Here is a 16,986-nt window from a genome sequence, read left to right on the forward strand (position 1 = left end):
TTCTCTTTTGTCAGTTTCAGCCGTGGCTCCAATTCTCAATTCTCCCGACAAGTCGCCCTCCCTTCCTCCTACTATTCTGTTGCTTCCCTAAGCATCAGCTCCTCACTACCTGAGTCCTAAGAGCCATGCCTTTCCCTGTGCTAGGAGAAGATGCCGCTGGCCTTGTTCCCATGCATCATGAAGCTGTTCCTCCACTTAGAGAACAAAGGTGGCCCAGTTGAGAGTCCACAAACTGGTGCTCCTCCTCTGCCTTCCTCAACCCACCAGCACACTCCCCCGACCCCACAAGTGCTACCGTTGGGAAGTTACTTAACTGTCTGCCCTTAAGTAGTATAAATGGAAAAGCAAAAGCACTGGGCTTGAAGCTGTCTTTCAGCTTTCTTTTTCCCAATTATGCTTTCTTTATTGTTCAATCACAATGTCAGTCTATCTTATTACTAAATCTTTTATCTATCCCTTGAAATAAAGCTATTTTAATTCTGTAACTAAATTGACTTGTATTCTTTAGTTCTCCTCTCTTTTTTGATTTAAAAAGGGATAAATCAATATATTCCAGTAAGAGTTGGAATCTGATTCTGCCTCAAGGTTGTAAAATGGGGTAAGTAGCCTATAATTGTGATTTCCTGATGGACATCTAAGAACTTTGAAGGAAAGTTGAATGTGAGAAGAACATAAGGTGTGTTCACCGGCAATCAAAAGTGGCTGCCTTGGAGAGAAGAGCTGACAAGCCTGACAACCTGAGTTCAATCCCTGGGGCGCGCACACACACACACACACACACACACACACACACACACACACACACACACACAGAGGTATATGTAAAATCATTGCTGCTTCACTCTACTATAATATATGCTTCTTAAGTGCAAGGCCTGGATTTGCAAGGTTTCTTTGGTCGTTTTCCCTAATTCCCCACAAGGATGAACATGGATTTAAGTTCCTAGTTCCCCTTAATGCACAGGGTCTGTCCCAAAACCTCCAATGGCTGCCTGAAGCTGTAGGTCATCAGTGACTCTCTTCCTCTCTACACTTACAATCCAGTTTAACACATAAGTTAGGTACTCTTACTTATAAGGGTGAAAAAGCATTATCAAAACCCACACACAATAAAATAGAACTAGCTCTTCACCATTTTAAAATCTATATAAATATGATCATTCGGTCTCTTTCATAACACTTCCACATACTATGCTTAAAGGAAGCACTTTACAGTATATCTTTGTCATATCCAAATTTCCAGTTTCGCCGCCCCTCTGCTTTTGGCTACTATTAAACAAAGCAAGGGTTACTGGAACAGGTTCACTATACTGACATTTCATTTGATCAGTTAACAAAAGAAGCTACTGACCGAAAGCAGGAGGGCACCTTATACTGTGTGAACACACTGTGAGAGGGATGATTTATGTCCTACACAGGGTCCATTCAAAGCTACAAGACTTCGTTGTGCTGTTCAGGGCACCCCATAGTTTAAAATGTATAATTGGCTTACGTCTGGGATTTTCCATTTAATACCTTTGGATCACAGATGACCACAATTCCACCTCAACATAACAGACACCAAGACAAGGAAAGTGAAACCATGCCTCAGGAGGGTTACTACACTCATCTTCAGTCATCTCCATTGATAACCTACTCAAAGACAAGTAACAATTGCAAGGCCAATGATACTATTGCAATCTAAAGGCTAAAACACTTGGCATACGTTGCTTTGTGCATTTCATCAAATGGAATGAAATCTGTTTTTGTAAGAACTGTAGAACCATCTAGAACATCAGCTTTATGATCCCCATGACTGTGATTTCAGATACCATAATTGTCACACAGTGGTATTAACAGGAAAACAGCCAAATATCCTCTTCCAGACAAACAAAAATCATGGAAATTACTAGACGATGATAGTTGAAGGGTGGACCAACATTTTCAGACGAGAAGAATCAAAAAGAAACTAAGCTGCACATGCCTTTAAGAAAAGAAAGTCAATTCTGAAACCAGATCTAACATTTTCAAATAAAATTAAGTTGCTGTTTATACAAATAGACCTATACATCACTCGCCCACATAATCAAAGTTTGTTATGCACACCCTCTTTTCCACACACGGTTTTTCCAGAAACACTCAGATCCTCAGTTTAGAAATAAGAAAATTGAAGCTCAAAAATGGTCACCCTACTATGAGAAAAGGAAGCAAAAACCCTACCAGATCTGTCTACCCCTGCTCACTACCTGTGGACATCTAACCTTTTGGAAGCTGATGGAATGACCAAGTAGAAAAGGTGCTCTGGTAAATGTCTATACTCATTGAAATCCTACACAACCGTTAGACCTGTAAAGGTGACTCTGCTAAGAATTCCATATAAAGTTACGATGCTGCCTCTGGCAGACCACCGTTCAGAAACTGACACGTTTCATCTTTCTCCAACAATCATGTAAGGTAAACATTTCTACAATAGACTTGAGGGTTAAGTAAGCCATATTTTCACAAGCATCACACTGAATGTTACAGCCACAGAGTAGACAGAGGTCATCCAGTAAGTAGAACCCTTGCTTCTTAGTCTGCACTAAAGAAAACCATAAAAGAGACATTCTGATGTCTGCTTCAAAACAGATAATTTCCCATTTGATTCACAATAGTATTCATTTAAACCAAGCTAAAGATAGTCATTTTTCTGTTTTTCTAAAATATGCTTAATTTTAATAAATTGAGCTTCAGCTTTACAAATGACTGGTAAATCAGGACTTAACACTTTCAATTTGTCAGTACTGAAAAGGTTAAACTTGAGAGTAACACCCTGGTGGATATCTGTCTCCCTCAACCACCAAAAGGGTGTGGGGAGGGGGAAGGAGGTCACAGTCAGTTACTCCCGTTATACCAGCGCTCACTGGAACATCTGTAGGCACACAAACACTCTACCCTTCAGCCTTCAGCTTGCCACAGTCAAACTAAACAGTCAGTGACCCTCCCCAAGTGCCGAGTTTAATTCCCCGCTTGGCAGCAAGGATTCAGAGAGGGATAAGCAGCCCCTCTGGCCTTCAGGTAGGTCCAATACCTTCATTTCTAGAAAAGCTAAAAGACGGGAGCCTATGTTGATTAAACTTTAAGGGACTGCTGATGCCACACTAAAGCAGTATGTTGGCTACAGGTGGGCAGGGCATCTGGGTAGGGAAGACAGGCGGTAGATTTCAGCGGTATGGTTCTGGTGTCCAGCTACTGCAATGACTAATTCCTTCGAGGTGCTCTATTGATCTTGCTATGTACATGACCCTCTGGCGTCAATGTGGGAAGAAAGACCTAACCCTGCTTTCCTTGCCAGCAGTAATCAAATAGTATGTGCCTCAAACCTGACTAACCGTGCAAACCAGTGTTAACTCCCACACTACGTAGCTGCAGTCCATGGGGCACTTGCTGTTCTGGAGTCAGGAAACATAAGCAGTGCTGACGGGTGAGACTGAATATTTCAGACGGTACTGTCTGTCTGTGGAGAGAAAGTCAGGTCAGCATAGGAAACTACAAACCCAGACCTCACACCATTAGTTCCCTTCTGATACGAACTATGCCCTCATTTCAAAGTGAGTTGAGTAAAAATCACCCTGCTGTGGAATGCTAGCACAGGGCTGAGGACATGGCACTCGGGGTGTTGGCCCTGTATTTCTTCCTTTTAAAAAGCACCTTTAATGTATTGACTTTAGAATTTCCCTCAGTTGAAAAGCAGTGACTTTTTTTTTTTTTTGGCCTATTTAAAGAAAAACCTTCAGTGGGTTATTTTAGAACTAACGTAATTTTTAAACAATTGTTAAAACCCTAGATGTAACTAATATAGCTATGTTAAAACCATGGGAGAGATATACTCTTTAACTCCAGTGAAAATATAGTCCTGCCCATAAACCAAACTTTCAACAACTCAATGTGTCAAAAATGCTAAAATACCTCCAATGTTTCTACTATTTAAATACACAAGTCATCTGAGTAAAATGGGACTTAAATGGGCAAGCACTTGTCTCTGTTCCAAGAGGAGACATTGTAGCTCTCATTACTGTTTTTAGGGCTCCAAGTTTATTACAATAATAGACAATCTTCCCTGTGCATTGTCTGAGAATATGCCTCTATTTAATCCATAATAATCCAAAATCCCTAAGACAACCTTAACATGACACAGCAGGCTACAATTCAGGCTGTTTTAATTTTGGGGTGTGGGGGGGGGTGGTATTTAACTCCTTGGAATCTGGAATCCATTGCCCCTGTACTGCTTGTTCTATAATTCTGTATTGGTTTTTGTAGGTATTTGAAATAAGGGGAGCTTCAAACTCAGTGCCACCTCTGCCCAAAATGGGGCAAAATGTCTGAAAATAATCATTCAGCATGGAGAGTGTAACCACCTAGGGTACCCATGGTTTTCACTTACTGGATTAGGGGTCAACTCTTTCTTTTAGTGCCCACGGGCAGAATGTTCTCAGCTGATAGAAGATCCTATCTTACGCATATGTGAACAGCCCAGGAATATATTAAACATTTTCCCAAGCTATTTCAGAATCAGAGCAAGCCGCTGGGTCTACAGACAACCACAGTCTGAGGAAGTGGAAGGCTTGCCCTCCGAGCTGCAGAAATACTCTTTCTCAGGCACCATTTCCTCATGGGACTTAACTCACCAGAGACTTTTAATGGACCATATCTTGAGGATTCTCTGGCTACAAGAGACTGCTTAGCAATTAATGACACATAAACTCTAGAAGTTCTTCAGGTCAGAAAAGATATATGACAGAGTGATCATAGATATTACATGGCTTAAAGAACATTTGCAGGGGGAACAGTAATATAGTGGCCAGTAACATTTGCTGACTAATTTCTGTGCACCAGTCATTGTGGCTTATAATTTGCATGTGCTAGTTTACTTCACAAAGCAATCCAATGAATAGCTATTAATATTATCCTAATTTACAGGTAAAAGAGAGAAAATATGTTACCAAGGGTGATCACAGACACAAAGTGGTAGCATCCAGATTTAGATTCATAAAACCCAACTTTGGATCTTGCATATGCAGTGATGGATAGGCATAGTAGCAAGAATGAAATGCCTTTTTTGTTATCTACACTGAGTCACCACCAATACCTTTGGCTTACACATTTATCCAACTATTATTAGTTCAAAAGTCTATTGCTTACACCGCCCCCTCTACTGCTCAAAAGAATGAAGGGAGCTGAAAGAATGTTAAGAGCCAGAAGATAGAGAGGATTTGAAATGCTATCTTTAAGGTATGGCACAACCATTGCAATCATGAACTCACAGTTGCTATGGATGCCTAGACTGGGCCTGAAGAAGTCTGGCCCTATAGCAGGCAGTCATTGCTTGGAGGGGAGCTCATGAGGCCCTACCCTACTCTGCTGCACAACTGACTACTGATAGATTTAGTGTGTGTGTGTGTGTGTGTGTGTGTGTGTGTGTGTGTGTGTGTGTGTCAGAGAGAGAGAGAGAGAGAGACAGACAGACAGACAGACAGACAGACAGAGACAGAGAGAGACAGAGACTGCCTTCAGCTGTGCAGCCATTCATGGACACTCCAAGCTTCTATGGACAGCAAAATCCATGGCCACACAGATGTTTCTGGTTAACCTCAGTGGGACAAAACCCAAACAAAAAGATATTAATGTAGGAAATGTGAGGAAGGATTTTTAGGAAAGAGGGACGGTTGGCAGGGACAGGAAGAAGATAAAGGAGGGGGGTTGAATCATAAGAAAGAACTATGTATGTGTATGAAACTGTCAAAGAAAAAACTAATTAAGAAAAAGAGGTTTACATGTCTACATCCATTGACCAATCCCAACATTCTTTAGTCCCTCCTAACAACCTCCAGCGTCTCTCATGTATGCTTGACAGTATCTATAGATAACTGTACCCTAACAGCCTTACTATCTATCCAAGGACAATGGTATCTACTATTTACTGTGAGCAAGGCGTGTTCTCAGTTCTTTACAAGTCGTAAATTACTAATCGTAGTTGACATCAATTCATGTGGGTAAAATTGCCTCATTTTACAGATGAGAAAATCAAGTTACAGAGAGCTGGTTAAACAGTTTGCTCAAAGTCATGTAGTTACTAAGTGACAGCCAGGATTCTAATCTAATCTCAGCATTGAGTCCTAATCTTGACCATTATTTTATGATGCTTTTTAAACAACTTACTTTATGATGCAAATTTTATTTTGTTTCAACATTTAGTGCCAAAATAAGAGTACTTCACATCCACAAGCAGGAAGTAGACTTCATACCTCTCTAAGGTAGGTAATGATAACTTACCAAGCTTACTTTATCTGATAAATATTTCCTAACAGCAGTACAATATGAAAGTGGGCCCTCTTTGTATTCAATATGAAATTACTCAAGAGTCATCTCACAGCTCATGAGCTGAAAAGTGAACTGAAACGGAATAATTCTATTTTCCTTGGGGGATTGAGGGGAGGCTAGTTCAGGAACTTTCTCGCTTCCCTGAAAGAATCCTCAAAACAAAAAGCTGCTGAGGTGGAAAGGCGTGGCCTCTAAAGTGTCTCTTGCAGCCACCTAATTACTATTACACTTCCGTTAAGAGCAAGTAAATTTCAAGCTGTTTCTCCGCCACATGCTAAGTATTCTGAGACTCGTCCTTTTGTTTTGAAAGACAGTCAACTTTCCTAACTTCTTGTCCCAACAAGCAAAGAGTCCTCAGAGTGCAATTCTGAGTCTCGCTTCTATACATCCAGTGCAGAGTCAATAGAGACACCTCAACCATAATTTCCCTTCAAACTAAGGCTTCCAGGCAACCAAACTCAAGCCAGAAGCATGTGTGCCTCCTCCCGGGTTACCCTATTAAGAGTCCCAGGAATCGCTGCAGCGATTTCTGGGCACGGGTTTGCCAGTGCTCCTCCCGATACTCTAGCCTTCCAGTGCCACGATGTCGACAGAGGGCGGAACTCTCACCTCCCGTTCCCTAGCTGTCCGTGACCATGGCGCCCATCTAGTCACTTCGCACTTTTGGAGTCCTTACAGTCAAACAGCCTGCAATGTTTCTGTCCTGAAGCAACAAAGACAATTTATTCAATTACACAGCCCATGGAACATGGATTTCTGGGAAATGTAGTTCCTCGGATTCTCAAAGCAAGGGCTTGCTAGGAAAAAGGACTACAATTCCCAGAAAGCAAAGCAAAGCCAGTCCGCCACTAAAATAGGTCCTAGCTCCTAGGATAGATAAAGTAGTGTCTGTGACTCTTAGTTTCCTAACTTGGGGGGAGAAGGTGTCTTACGGTTCTATGACAAACAGGTTAAATGACTTTTCTTTAAAACAAGCCTTTTGTATGAGGAAGAATCTAAACATAATTATAAATATGAAGAGATATTCTAAGTAAATACGTTTTATAATTCTTTCAGATAAAAGACCTACTCACAATCAAAAAATGTCCCTGCAGATGGTTACAGTGGGTCATAACATAGCCTTAATTCAACCAGGCTTCTCACTGATGAATTTTGATGGTCAAGTTTTTTTCTTTGGCCAAAAAGGCTGGCCTAAGAGATCCTGCCCTACTGGAGTCTTTCATTTTGATATAAAACAAAATCATCTCAAACTGAAGCCTGCAGTTTTCTCTAAAGATTCCTGCTACCTCCCACCTCTTCGTTACCCAGCTACTTGCTCGTACAAAGGCAGCACAGACTCTGACAAGCATCAATATATCATCCACGGAGGGAAAACGCCAAACAATGAGCTTTCCGATAAGATTTATATCATGTCTGTCGCTTGCAAGAATAACAAAAAAGTTACTTTCCGTTGTACAGAGAAAGACTTAGTAGGAGATGTCCCTGAAGCCAGATATGGCCATTCCATTGACGTGGTATATAGCCGAGGAAAAAGTGTTGGTGTTCTCTTTGGAGGACGGTCATACATGCCTTCTACCCAAAGAACCACAGAAAAATGGAATAGTGTAGCTGATTGCCTACCCCATGTTTTCTTGGTAGATTTTGAATTTGGGTGTGCAACGTCATATATTCTCCCAGAACTTCAGGACGGGCTGTCTTTTCATGTTTCTATTGCCAGAAATGATACCATTTATATTTTGGGAGGACACTCACTTGCCAGTAACATACGTCCTGCTAACTTGTATAGAATAAGAGTAGATCTTCCCCTGGGTACCCCAGCAGTGAATTGCACTGTCTTGCCAGGAGGAATCTCTGTCTCCAGTGCAATTGTCACTCAAACAAATAATGATGAATTTGTTATTGTTGGTGGTTATCAGCTGGAAAATCAAAAAAGGATGGTGTGTAGCATTGTCTCTCTAGGGGACAACAGGATTGAAATTAGTGAGATGGAGACCCCAGACTGGACCCCAGATATTAAGCATAGCAAAATATGGTTTGGAAGCAACATGGGAAACGGGACTGTTTTCCTTGGCATACCAGGAGACAACAAGCAGGCTATGTCAGAAGCATTCTATTTCTATATGTTGAGATGCTCTGAAGATAATTCGAGTGAGGAGCAGAAAATTGTCTCAAACAGTCAGACATCAACTGAAGATGCCGGGGACTCCACTCCCTTTGAAGACTCGGAAGAATTTTGTTTCAGTGCTGAAGCAATCAGCTTTGATGGTGATGATGAATTTGACACTTACAATGAAGATGATGAAGATGATGAATCTGTAACCGGCTACTGGATAACGTGTTCCCCTACTTGTGATGTGGACATCAATACTTGGGTTCCATTCTATTCAACTGAGCTCAATAAACCCGCCATGATCTATTGTTCTCATGGGGATGGACACTGGGTGCATGCCCAGTGCATGGATCTGGAAGAACGCACACTCATCCACTTGTCAGAAGGAAGCAACAAATATTACTGCAATGAGCATGTGCGGATAGCAAGAGCATTACAAACTCCCAAAAGAAACCTCCCCTTACAAAAGCCCCCAATGAAATCCCTCCACAAAAAAGGCTCCGGGAAAGTCTTGACTCCTGCCAAGAAATCCTTTCTTAGGAGGTTGTTTGATTAGTTCAGCAAAAGCCCCTCAGATTCACGTGCGTTGGTTTCTAAATCTACTCTTTAAATCATAAACGGAATTTCGATTTTTGTTTACTGAAATCTATATGCTACGTTTTGGTTGTGTGAATTAAGCGCTGTTTTGATGTGATGTTAAGTACAATTATTCTAACATGTGTGGTTTTTAACATTTTATCTGTAATTTCTTAAATGAGAAATGTTACACAGTCTTTCATTAAGGATAGCAGTGATAAAGTATAGAGCTCTTGCATTATTTTGTAACAATCTACATGTTGAATAGTAACTAAATACCAATAAACTAATGCACAAAAACAATTAAGTTGTTTTGTGTAATAAATAGCCTATAGTTGGTTTAAACAGTTAAAACTATATTCCACACTACTGCTGTTTATAAATTTTAAGGTGGCCTCTTGGATTATACCCATGAACAGACAGATATAGATATAGATATATATATAGATATAGATATAGATATAGATATAGATATAGATATAGATATAGATATAGATATAGATATAGATATAGATATAGATAGATATAGATAGACAGACAGACAGACAGACAGATAGATAGAGATAGAGATAGATATATTGTGTATTCAGCACCATGAAGAAAAAAACTAATCTATATCAAGCCAGGTATAGTGATGGTGATACACGCCTGTAATCCTGGCAAATTTGTGAGTTTGATGCTCGTTGAGGTATGGTCTCTTGCTATGTGTTGTAATGCTAAGTGCGGGCCCCAAGATCTGCTTGCTCCAGAGTCAAGAGAGCCCACAAATAGACCCAAGTGATTCTCTGCAACCTTGCCCCCAAGTTATTTGTGGTTGAGTGAATAAAGATGCCAACAGCCAATAGCTGAGCAGAAGATACATACATAGGTGGGGGTTGATGATGCCCTGGCTTGGGGTAGGAGGAGACCATGAGGAAGGGGGAGAAAAAGGTGAAGTCTCCTCCTTCACCTAAAAAAGCATAGGTTAGGAGTCAAAAAAACATGGCCCTGAGTGCTGGCCACTGGGAGTTAAGAGCAGCCCAGATGAAATGTCGCAATAACTTGGGGTATAAGTAGGAAATAGATTTTAATAGCATATAAGGTAGATATCTACCCAGCCCTAGAGCTAATTAAGGCTTATTGTAAATATAAAGGTCTTACGTGTCAGGAAAAAAATGGTCAAACAAGGAGTAGAAACTCTGAATTGGGATCAAAATTTTCTACAATAGACACCGTCTGGGGCTACATTTTATCTCAAATCCAAAAGCTGATAGAAGACAGAGCACTGGTGGCATTGTCACGTCCCATGCTCAAAGTCCTGAGTCCAATACTGTGGACATTTTCTTGAATTACCTACATACGCTTCAGGAGTAAAAAATATATTCCAAACACACGCCTTTGTCCGAATCACTCGCTTTGGGGCCTCACATTTAATTCCTTCAAAATCAATGGTTCACCCCCTTTGAAAATGCTCAATTGTTGTTCCTCTTTTTCCTTAAAGATGGTTGTCATCTCTGGAAATAGTCATATGTCATTCAAGGCCCGATAGCATGAAGCCCTGAAGTGTTGCCTTACCACTTTAATTGAAAAGTGAAATATGACCATAAGCTTAGACAGTGGTTTGGGGCTATTAATCTCATGGCAGGGTTTGGGGGTGCCTAATACTGAGTCCTGAACTGTTTTCTAAGTACCTGTTTTCAAACAAGTATGGAAATGTTATCAATAAATATGCTATCAATAAAAAGAAAACTTTCATATTCCGTGAATGAAAACTCTTAATTTCTTGGAGGAAAAGCACCAAATCCCTCATTGGGACTTGACATGATTCTTTAGTTCCACCAGCTCCTTCCCTGAACACAGTTGTACTGGCTAGTTTTGTGTGTCAACTTGACACAAGCTGGAGTTATCATAGAAAGGAGCCTTAGCAACCAACAGATTGGGAAAAGATCTTTACCAATCCTACAACAGATAGAGGCCTTATATCCAAAATATACAAAGAACTCAAGAAGTTAGACCGCAGGGAGACAAATAACCCTATTAAAAATGGGGTTCAGATCTAAACAAAGAATTCACAGCTGAGGAATGCCGAATGGCTGAGAAACACCTAAAGAAATGTTCAACATCTTTAGTCATAAGGGAAATGCAAATCAAAACAACCCTGAGATTTCACCTCACACCAGTGAGAATGGCTAAGATCAAAAACTCAGGTGACAGCAGATGCTGGCGAGGATGCGGAGAAAGAGGAACACTCCTCCATTGTTGGTGGGATTGCAAACTGGTACAACCATTCTGGAAATCAGTCTGGAGGTTCCTCAGAAAATTGGACATTGAACTGCCTGAGGATCCAGCTATACCTCTCTTGGGCATATACCCAAAAGATGCCCCAACATATAAAAAAGACATGTGCTCCACTATTTTCATCGCAGCCTTATTTATAATAGCCAGAAGCTGGAAAGAACCCAGATGCCCTTCAACAGAGGAATGGATACAGAAAATGTGGTACATCTACACAATGGAATATTACTCAGCTATCAAAAACAACGGCTTTATGAAATTCGTAGGCAAATGGTTGGAACTGGAAAATATCATCCTGAGTGAGCTAACCCAATCACAGAAAGACATACATGGTATGCACTCACTGATAAGTGGCTATTAGCCCAAATGCTTGAATTACCCTAGATGCCTAGAACAAATGAAACTCAAGACGGATGATCAAAATGTGAATGCTTCACTCCTTCTCTAAAAGGGGAACAAGAATACCCTTGGCAGGGAAGAGAGAGGCAAAGATTAAGACAGAGACTGAAGGAACACCCATTCAGAGCCTGCCCCACATGTGGCCCATACATATACAGCCACCCAATTAGACAAGATGGATGAAGCAAAGAAGTGCAGACCGACAGGAGCTGGATATAGATCGCTCCTGAGAGACACAGCCAGAATACAGCAAATACAGAGGCGAATGCCAGCAGCAAACCACTGAACTGAAAATAGGACCCCCGTTGAAGGAATCAGAGAAAGAACTGGAAGAGCTTGAAGGGGCTCGAGACCCCATATGTACAACAATGCCAAGCAACCAGAGCTTCCAGGGACTAAGCCACTACCTAAAGACTATACATGGACTGACCCTGGACTCTGACCTCATAGGTAGCAATGCATATCCTAGTAAGAGCACCAGTGGAAGGGGAAGCCCTGGGTCCTGCTAAGACTGAACCCCCAGTGAACTAGACTGTTGGGGAGAGGGCGGCAATGGGAGGAGGGTTGGGAGGGGAACACCCATAAGGAAGGGGAGGGGGGAGGGGGATGTTTGCCCGGAAACCAAAGAATTATTATTAAATATTAAATAAATTTAAAAAAAAGAAAGGGGCCTTAGTTGAGGAAATGCCTCCATGAGACCCAGCTGTAAGGCATTTTCTCAATTAGTGATCAATGGGGAGAACCCAGCCCATTGTGTGTGGTGCAGTCTCTGGGCTGGTGGTCTTGGGTTCTATAAGAGAGCAGGTGGAGCAAGCCAGGAGAAGTAAGAAACATCCCTCCATGGCCTCTGCCTCAGTTCCTGCTTCCTGACCTGTTTGAGTTCCAGTCCTGACTTCCTTTGGTGATGAACAGCAATGTGGAAGTGTAAGCTGAATAAACCCTTTCCTCCCCAACTTGCTTTTTGGTCATGATGTTTGTACAAGAATAGAAACCCTGATAAGAAAACAGTCTATTCGTGAGTCTCCATCATTGTTCAATATCCTTTATCAAAAAATAAAGATAAACGAGGTAGATGGCCGCGGAGGAAAAACAATATTTGAAGTTGGCCTCTGGCCTCCATCCACATTCACATGCCCATATGTGCACATGATTCCACTGTTACATAACTATGCTTACATACACACACACACACACACACACACACACACACACACACACACACACATTTTTAATTCCAAGATCCGCATTAAACATTATGGGACCTGCAAAAAAAAATTCATCTCCAAAGAATTTGTTGTCTCACCATTGAAAGAGGCCAAGAACAGGGAAGGAAAGATACTGCTTGTACTTGAGCCATTTATGCAGAAAAGGCTGCCCGTGCAAATATAAACTCTTTTCTAACCTGGAATCCACCAAAAAAAAAAAAAACCACAAAATGGAAACAAAATATCTCGGACCTTCTATTTTATGTCTGCTGAAGAATTACTGTAGCAAAGATAACAAAACATGTAGACCATGCCACTTGAAGTGATTACAAAATGTATAGTGATCACTTTAAAAATGGTAAATCTGTGTTGCAAAGAATGACCGAATCATTTAAGACAACAAAAAATATGAATTTGTTTAAGGACAAAGATGGAAAATAGATATAGAGATGGACCAACTCACTAGACTTTTGATCAGACCTCAGTGTAGAAATACACAGATCTTGGCATTCAAAAAATTAGGGTGTGTGTGTGTGTCTGTGTGTGTACACATGTTCCTCTCTATATGTCATACACAGGTGTATGAGTGTGTACACTGTGTGTGAGTGTGTGTGAATGTGTGCTTATGCATGTGGAGGTCACAAGACAACCCCGGGTGTCATTCTTCATCCCTCCATCTTTTTATGACAGAGTCCTTCACTGGCCTAGAACTGACTAAGTAGATTAGACTAGCTGGATATCATAAATGGTCTTGTCTCTGCCTCCCAGCACTGACATTAAGAGAGGGTTCTATCACCCTGGCTTTTTATGTGGGTTCGGAAGATCAAACTCAGTCCCCTTTCATGCAAAGCACTATAACAAATCAGCTATCTCCCCAGCCCAGAATGAGTTGTTTTCTTAAGTCAGAAATACATTGTCATCTTCAGGAGAGACTAGAAAGCAATAAAAGGAGAAAGGAAATTTCCTTAAGTCCAAAGAGGAGTGAACAGGGAAATAAACAACTTCATAAGAAGATGGGACCTTTAAGTACTAATAACTTTCCTTCATCTCTTCCCACCTAGACTTGGGCACCACTGCCTGAGAGAGTAAGACATTCGTTTGTAGACAATGTACCACTGAGGTAAAAGAGGGTGGTTAAACTTGCCTCCAGTTCCTTTCCATGTACACACATAACCTATCTCATACCTGGACAGAGTCCCTTGAGCTTAATACTTTCCAAAAGCAACCCCCTTGTGCCTCAGTCCAGTGTGGTTTAGAACACATGTCCTCAATGGTTTCCTTTTGCACACAAGGGGTATACACTGCATCCTACAGGCAAAGTTTCTGCCTTGTTCCCCAGTAGTCCAGCCCCAACTGCCAGTCTTTTACTGTCAACTTTTCTTTCCTAAATTCCCAAACACTGAATGCTTTCCTGTCTCAAAGTCTTCCTAGAGGCTCTCTGCTCTAAGTAACGGGCCTAACATCAGCCCGCTCATGCAATTGACCTCCACTTAAATGTTCTTTCTTCCTAGGTGCTTTTTTCTCACTCCCCAGTTTAAATTCTACTATCATATCATACTTTTTTATACTTATCTATTGTAATTGTATCTAATGCTTTTTCTCCTCCACACTGGCACGTGAACCCTCATTAGCCTCACTGTTGATATCTTGATGCCTAGCTCCTTGTGAACCAAACTATGCTATTGGCCACTGTATCTCAGTGTCAAGCGTGCATCGTCTGCTGAGAAGAAGCAGCCCATAAATACTTACAGGAGAGCCTGCTCACCCGCACCAGTCTCTAGTGTAATAAAGGTTGAGACAGTTTACCAACAGCCTTCTACAGCTGTAAAGCTTCAGAACCACAGCAGTGATGGCACCAGAAAGATATCTGAGCTTGGCAAGGATGGGACTCAAGGGAAGCTAACAGATGTCTAATTGGAACTAAAGGCCACTCAACTGGTAGAAACTCATGCCTGATACTGTAAAACAGCCCATGTTTAGAGATGTCGTGGAGCTTAGAGGAGGATCAACTATTGCCATATTATTGAAGTAATATAATTTCCAATTGCCTTCTAAATGTCCATCCTTCTACCCACAAATCAATGCAACTCTCGTGCCTTGTCAAAAAGCTTTCTTTTGCAGCAGACAGAAACTATTGGTGATATCCTCAAGTGGTCAAAATAAATGCAGAAAATGAGTGACCATGGGATGCCCAGCCCTCCAAATGGGACATCTATAACACAACCCGAAAACCTAAATCCAAGGGGAAATTTCTGAAAAAGAGATGGAAAGATTATAAGAGCTTATGGACCAGAACAACTGCTACATGGTGGTTTCCTCTGACGGGACAGAGATGTTGCTCCCATGAACTCTCAATAATATGGTTACCCAAAGAAGTCCTGTAAAGACCACGTCAATCAACATGTTAACATGGATGGAAGAAATTCAGGGCCCCCTTTCCTCTGAGATGAGCTACAGGCAGTCAGCGTCTGCTGAGGAGAGGAGAGCCACTTCTATTTGGTTTTGTATTAAGGTGTTGATGGTGATGACGTGGTGGTGTTGGTCGTGATGGTGGGGATATTATCTTCAAAGAAGGGGCACCAATCCTATATGAGACAGTTTACCAACAGTCTTCTACAGCTGTAAAGCTTCAGTACCACAGCGGTGATGGCACCATCAACCCTAAACACATGCAAATAAGGGAAGCACTAACTTTACTCAGTAGTTTATGTATAGATATAGATATACATATATACACATATTTGTATATATACATATGTGTGTGTTGTGTAAAACAAAAATATAGTTTAGAAGCAACGAATGGGAAAAGAATAAAGAGGGGGAGGGGGAAGGAAACTGTTTCCTCTCGGCACTTGTCTCTAATGTCAAGGCTGTATTTTCTGTGTTTTCTCTGTGCTCTTCTAACCATGTGAACTGTCTTCTAATGTCATTGCCCATCTTTTAAAATCTATGAGTCCTACATTACAAGTACTTTTGCATATGTATTAAGAAGCCATCAGTAGTTTACTGCAAACCAAATGTGCTTGTAATTGATACCTAAAAAAATATAAAAGTAAATAAAATAAAATCTATGATGCCTATTTAAAAGTAAACTGAATAAACTGGAAGACATCAAGAAAATAAAAATAAATATACAAGAAATTAGATAACAACAAGAGGCAGTTGGAAGATACAGGAGAAGTTAACGGAGAGAGTGGGGTTTAAAAATTATGTGAATACAGTGTACTCATGTATGAATCTTCAAATAAAATGAAATAGAGGCTGAAGTAGCTAGAAATGATATCATGAAGGAAGTGCACTCCAACTGTGCCTTACTTTTAAGTAAAGATAAAAGCAGGATTCATATTCAAATATTCAAAAGGTCAGGTCCGGAAGTATCACTAGGGACTAACTTGCTACTGACCATGTTCTGGAATGATCTGCGTTTCTTGGAGAGTGAAACGGAGATGATAAATTAGTTTAAAGGCAATTAGGTCTTGGTAACAAGCTATTTGACTGCTAAGGACAGTATTTTAAGAACCGGTGTAGCTGTAAAGAGAGACAGATTGAATTCCAGTCCAAAGTGAAAGAAAACATGAAGTGTCGACTTAAGTAAAAGGAAGAGTCGCACAAAGATGGACTAGAGGGAGTAGATTGTAAAGATGTGATTCCGGCTTAGATGCTTCCCTGACCACAAGTGAAGATGGAGATCACAGAAGTACCTAGTTCAAAAGGATAGAATGTGGCAACGTACGTAAAGTTGCTTTCCATCACTTTGCACCACAAAAAAAGAAGTTTGGTAAATGATAGGTATCTAGTTTGATCTGGCTTTGTGTGTATATATTTAGTTGGCTTGACTTGGTCTTTTGTACCCAGTAAGTCAGCGTTGAACTCACAATTTTTCTGCCTCGGCCTCCCAAAGGGTTGAGACGACAAGTGCTTTCTACCATGCCTGTTGATTATTATTGCTAGCACTGGGCAATGAGCCTGGGGTCTGGCTAGCTTTGCCATAATGTAGGTGACTGTGGGCAACTGGAAAATCATAATTTTAATCACGGGTTTTGGGGTTATAAGAATTTCTAGAAGATTCTTAAAAGAATTTAA

General features: G+C 40.9%; 2 protein-coding genes across 12 annotated transcripts in view; one reads left to right on the forward strand and one right to left on the reverse strand.

Annotated features, from left to right (window-relative positions):
* Positions 1 to 7,073, reverse strand: part of Iftap (intraflagellar transport associated protein) — a 94,448-nt gene extending 87,375 nt beyond the window's left edge. For 3 of the 11 annotated variants that reach the window (XM_087650882.1, XM_087650878.1, XM_087650879.1), the window contains exons 1-2: positions 6,949 to 7,071; positions 3,351 to 3,475 (exon numbers count right to left, since the gene is read on the reverse strand). The gene's annotated coding sequence lies outside the window, so the exon portion shown is untranslated. 11 annotated transcript variants of the gene reach the window in all.
* Positions 2,906 to 10,765, forward strand: Rag2 (recombination activating 2). Its single transcript, NM_001100528.2, is given in 3 exon segments — positions 2,906 to 3,036; positions 6,214 to 6,272; positions 7,396 to 10,765. A coding segment is annotated over 1 exon segment (1,584 nt). The 5' UTR covers positions 2,906 to 3,036; positions 6,214 to 6,272; positions 7,396 to 7,421; the 3' UTR covers positions 9,006 to 10,765.
* The last annotated feature ends 6,221 nt before the right edge of the window (positions 10,766 to 16,986 follow it).

Source organism: Rattus norvegicus, chromosome 3 (assembly GCF_021556685.1).
Source record: "Rattus norvegicus strain SHRSP/BbbUtx chromosome 3, alternate assembly SHRSP_T2T, whole genome shotgun sequence".
In the NCBI taxonomy this organism is placed as follows: domain Eukaryota; kingdom Metazoa; phylum Chordata; class Mammalia; order Rodentia; family Muridae; genus Rattus; species Rattus norvegicus.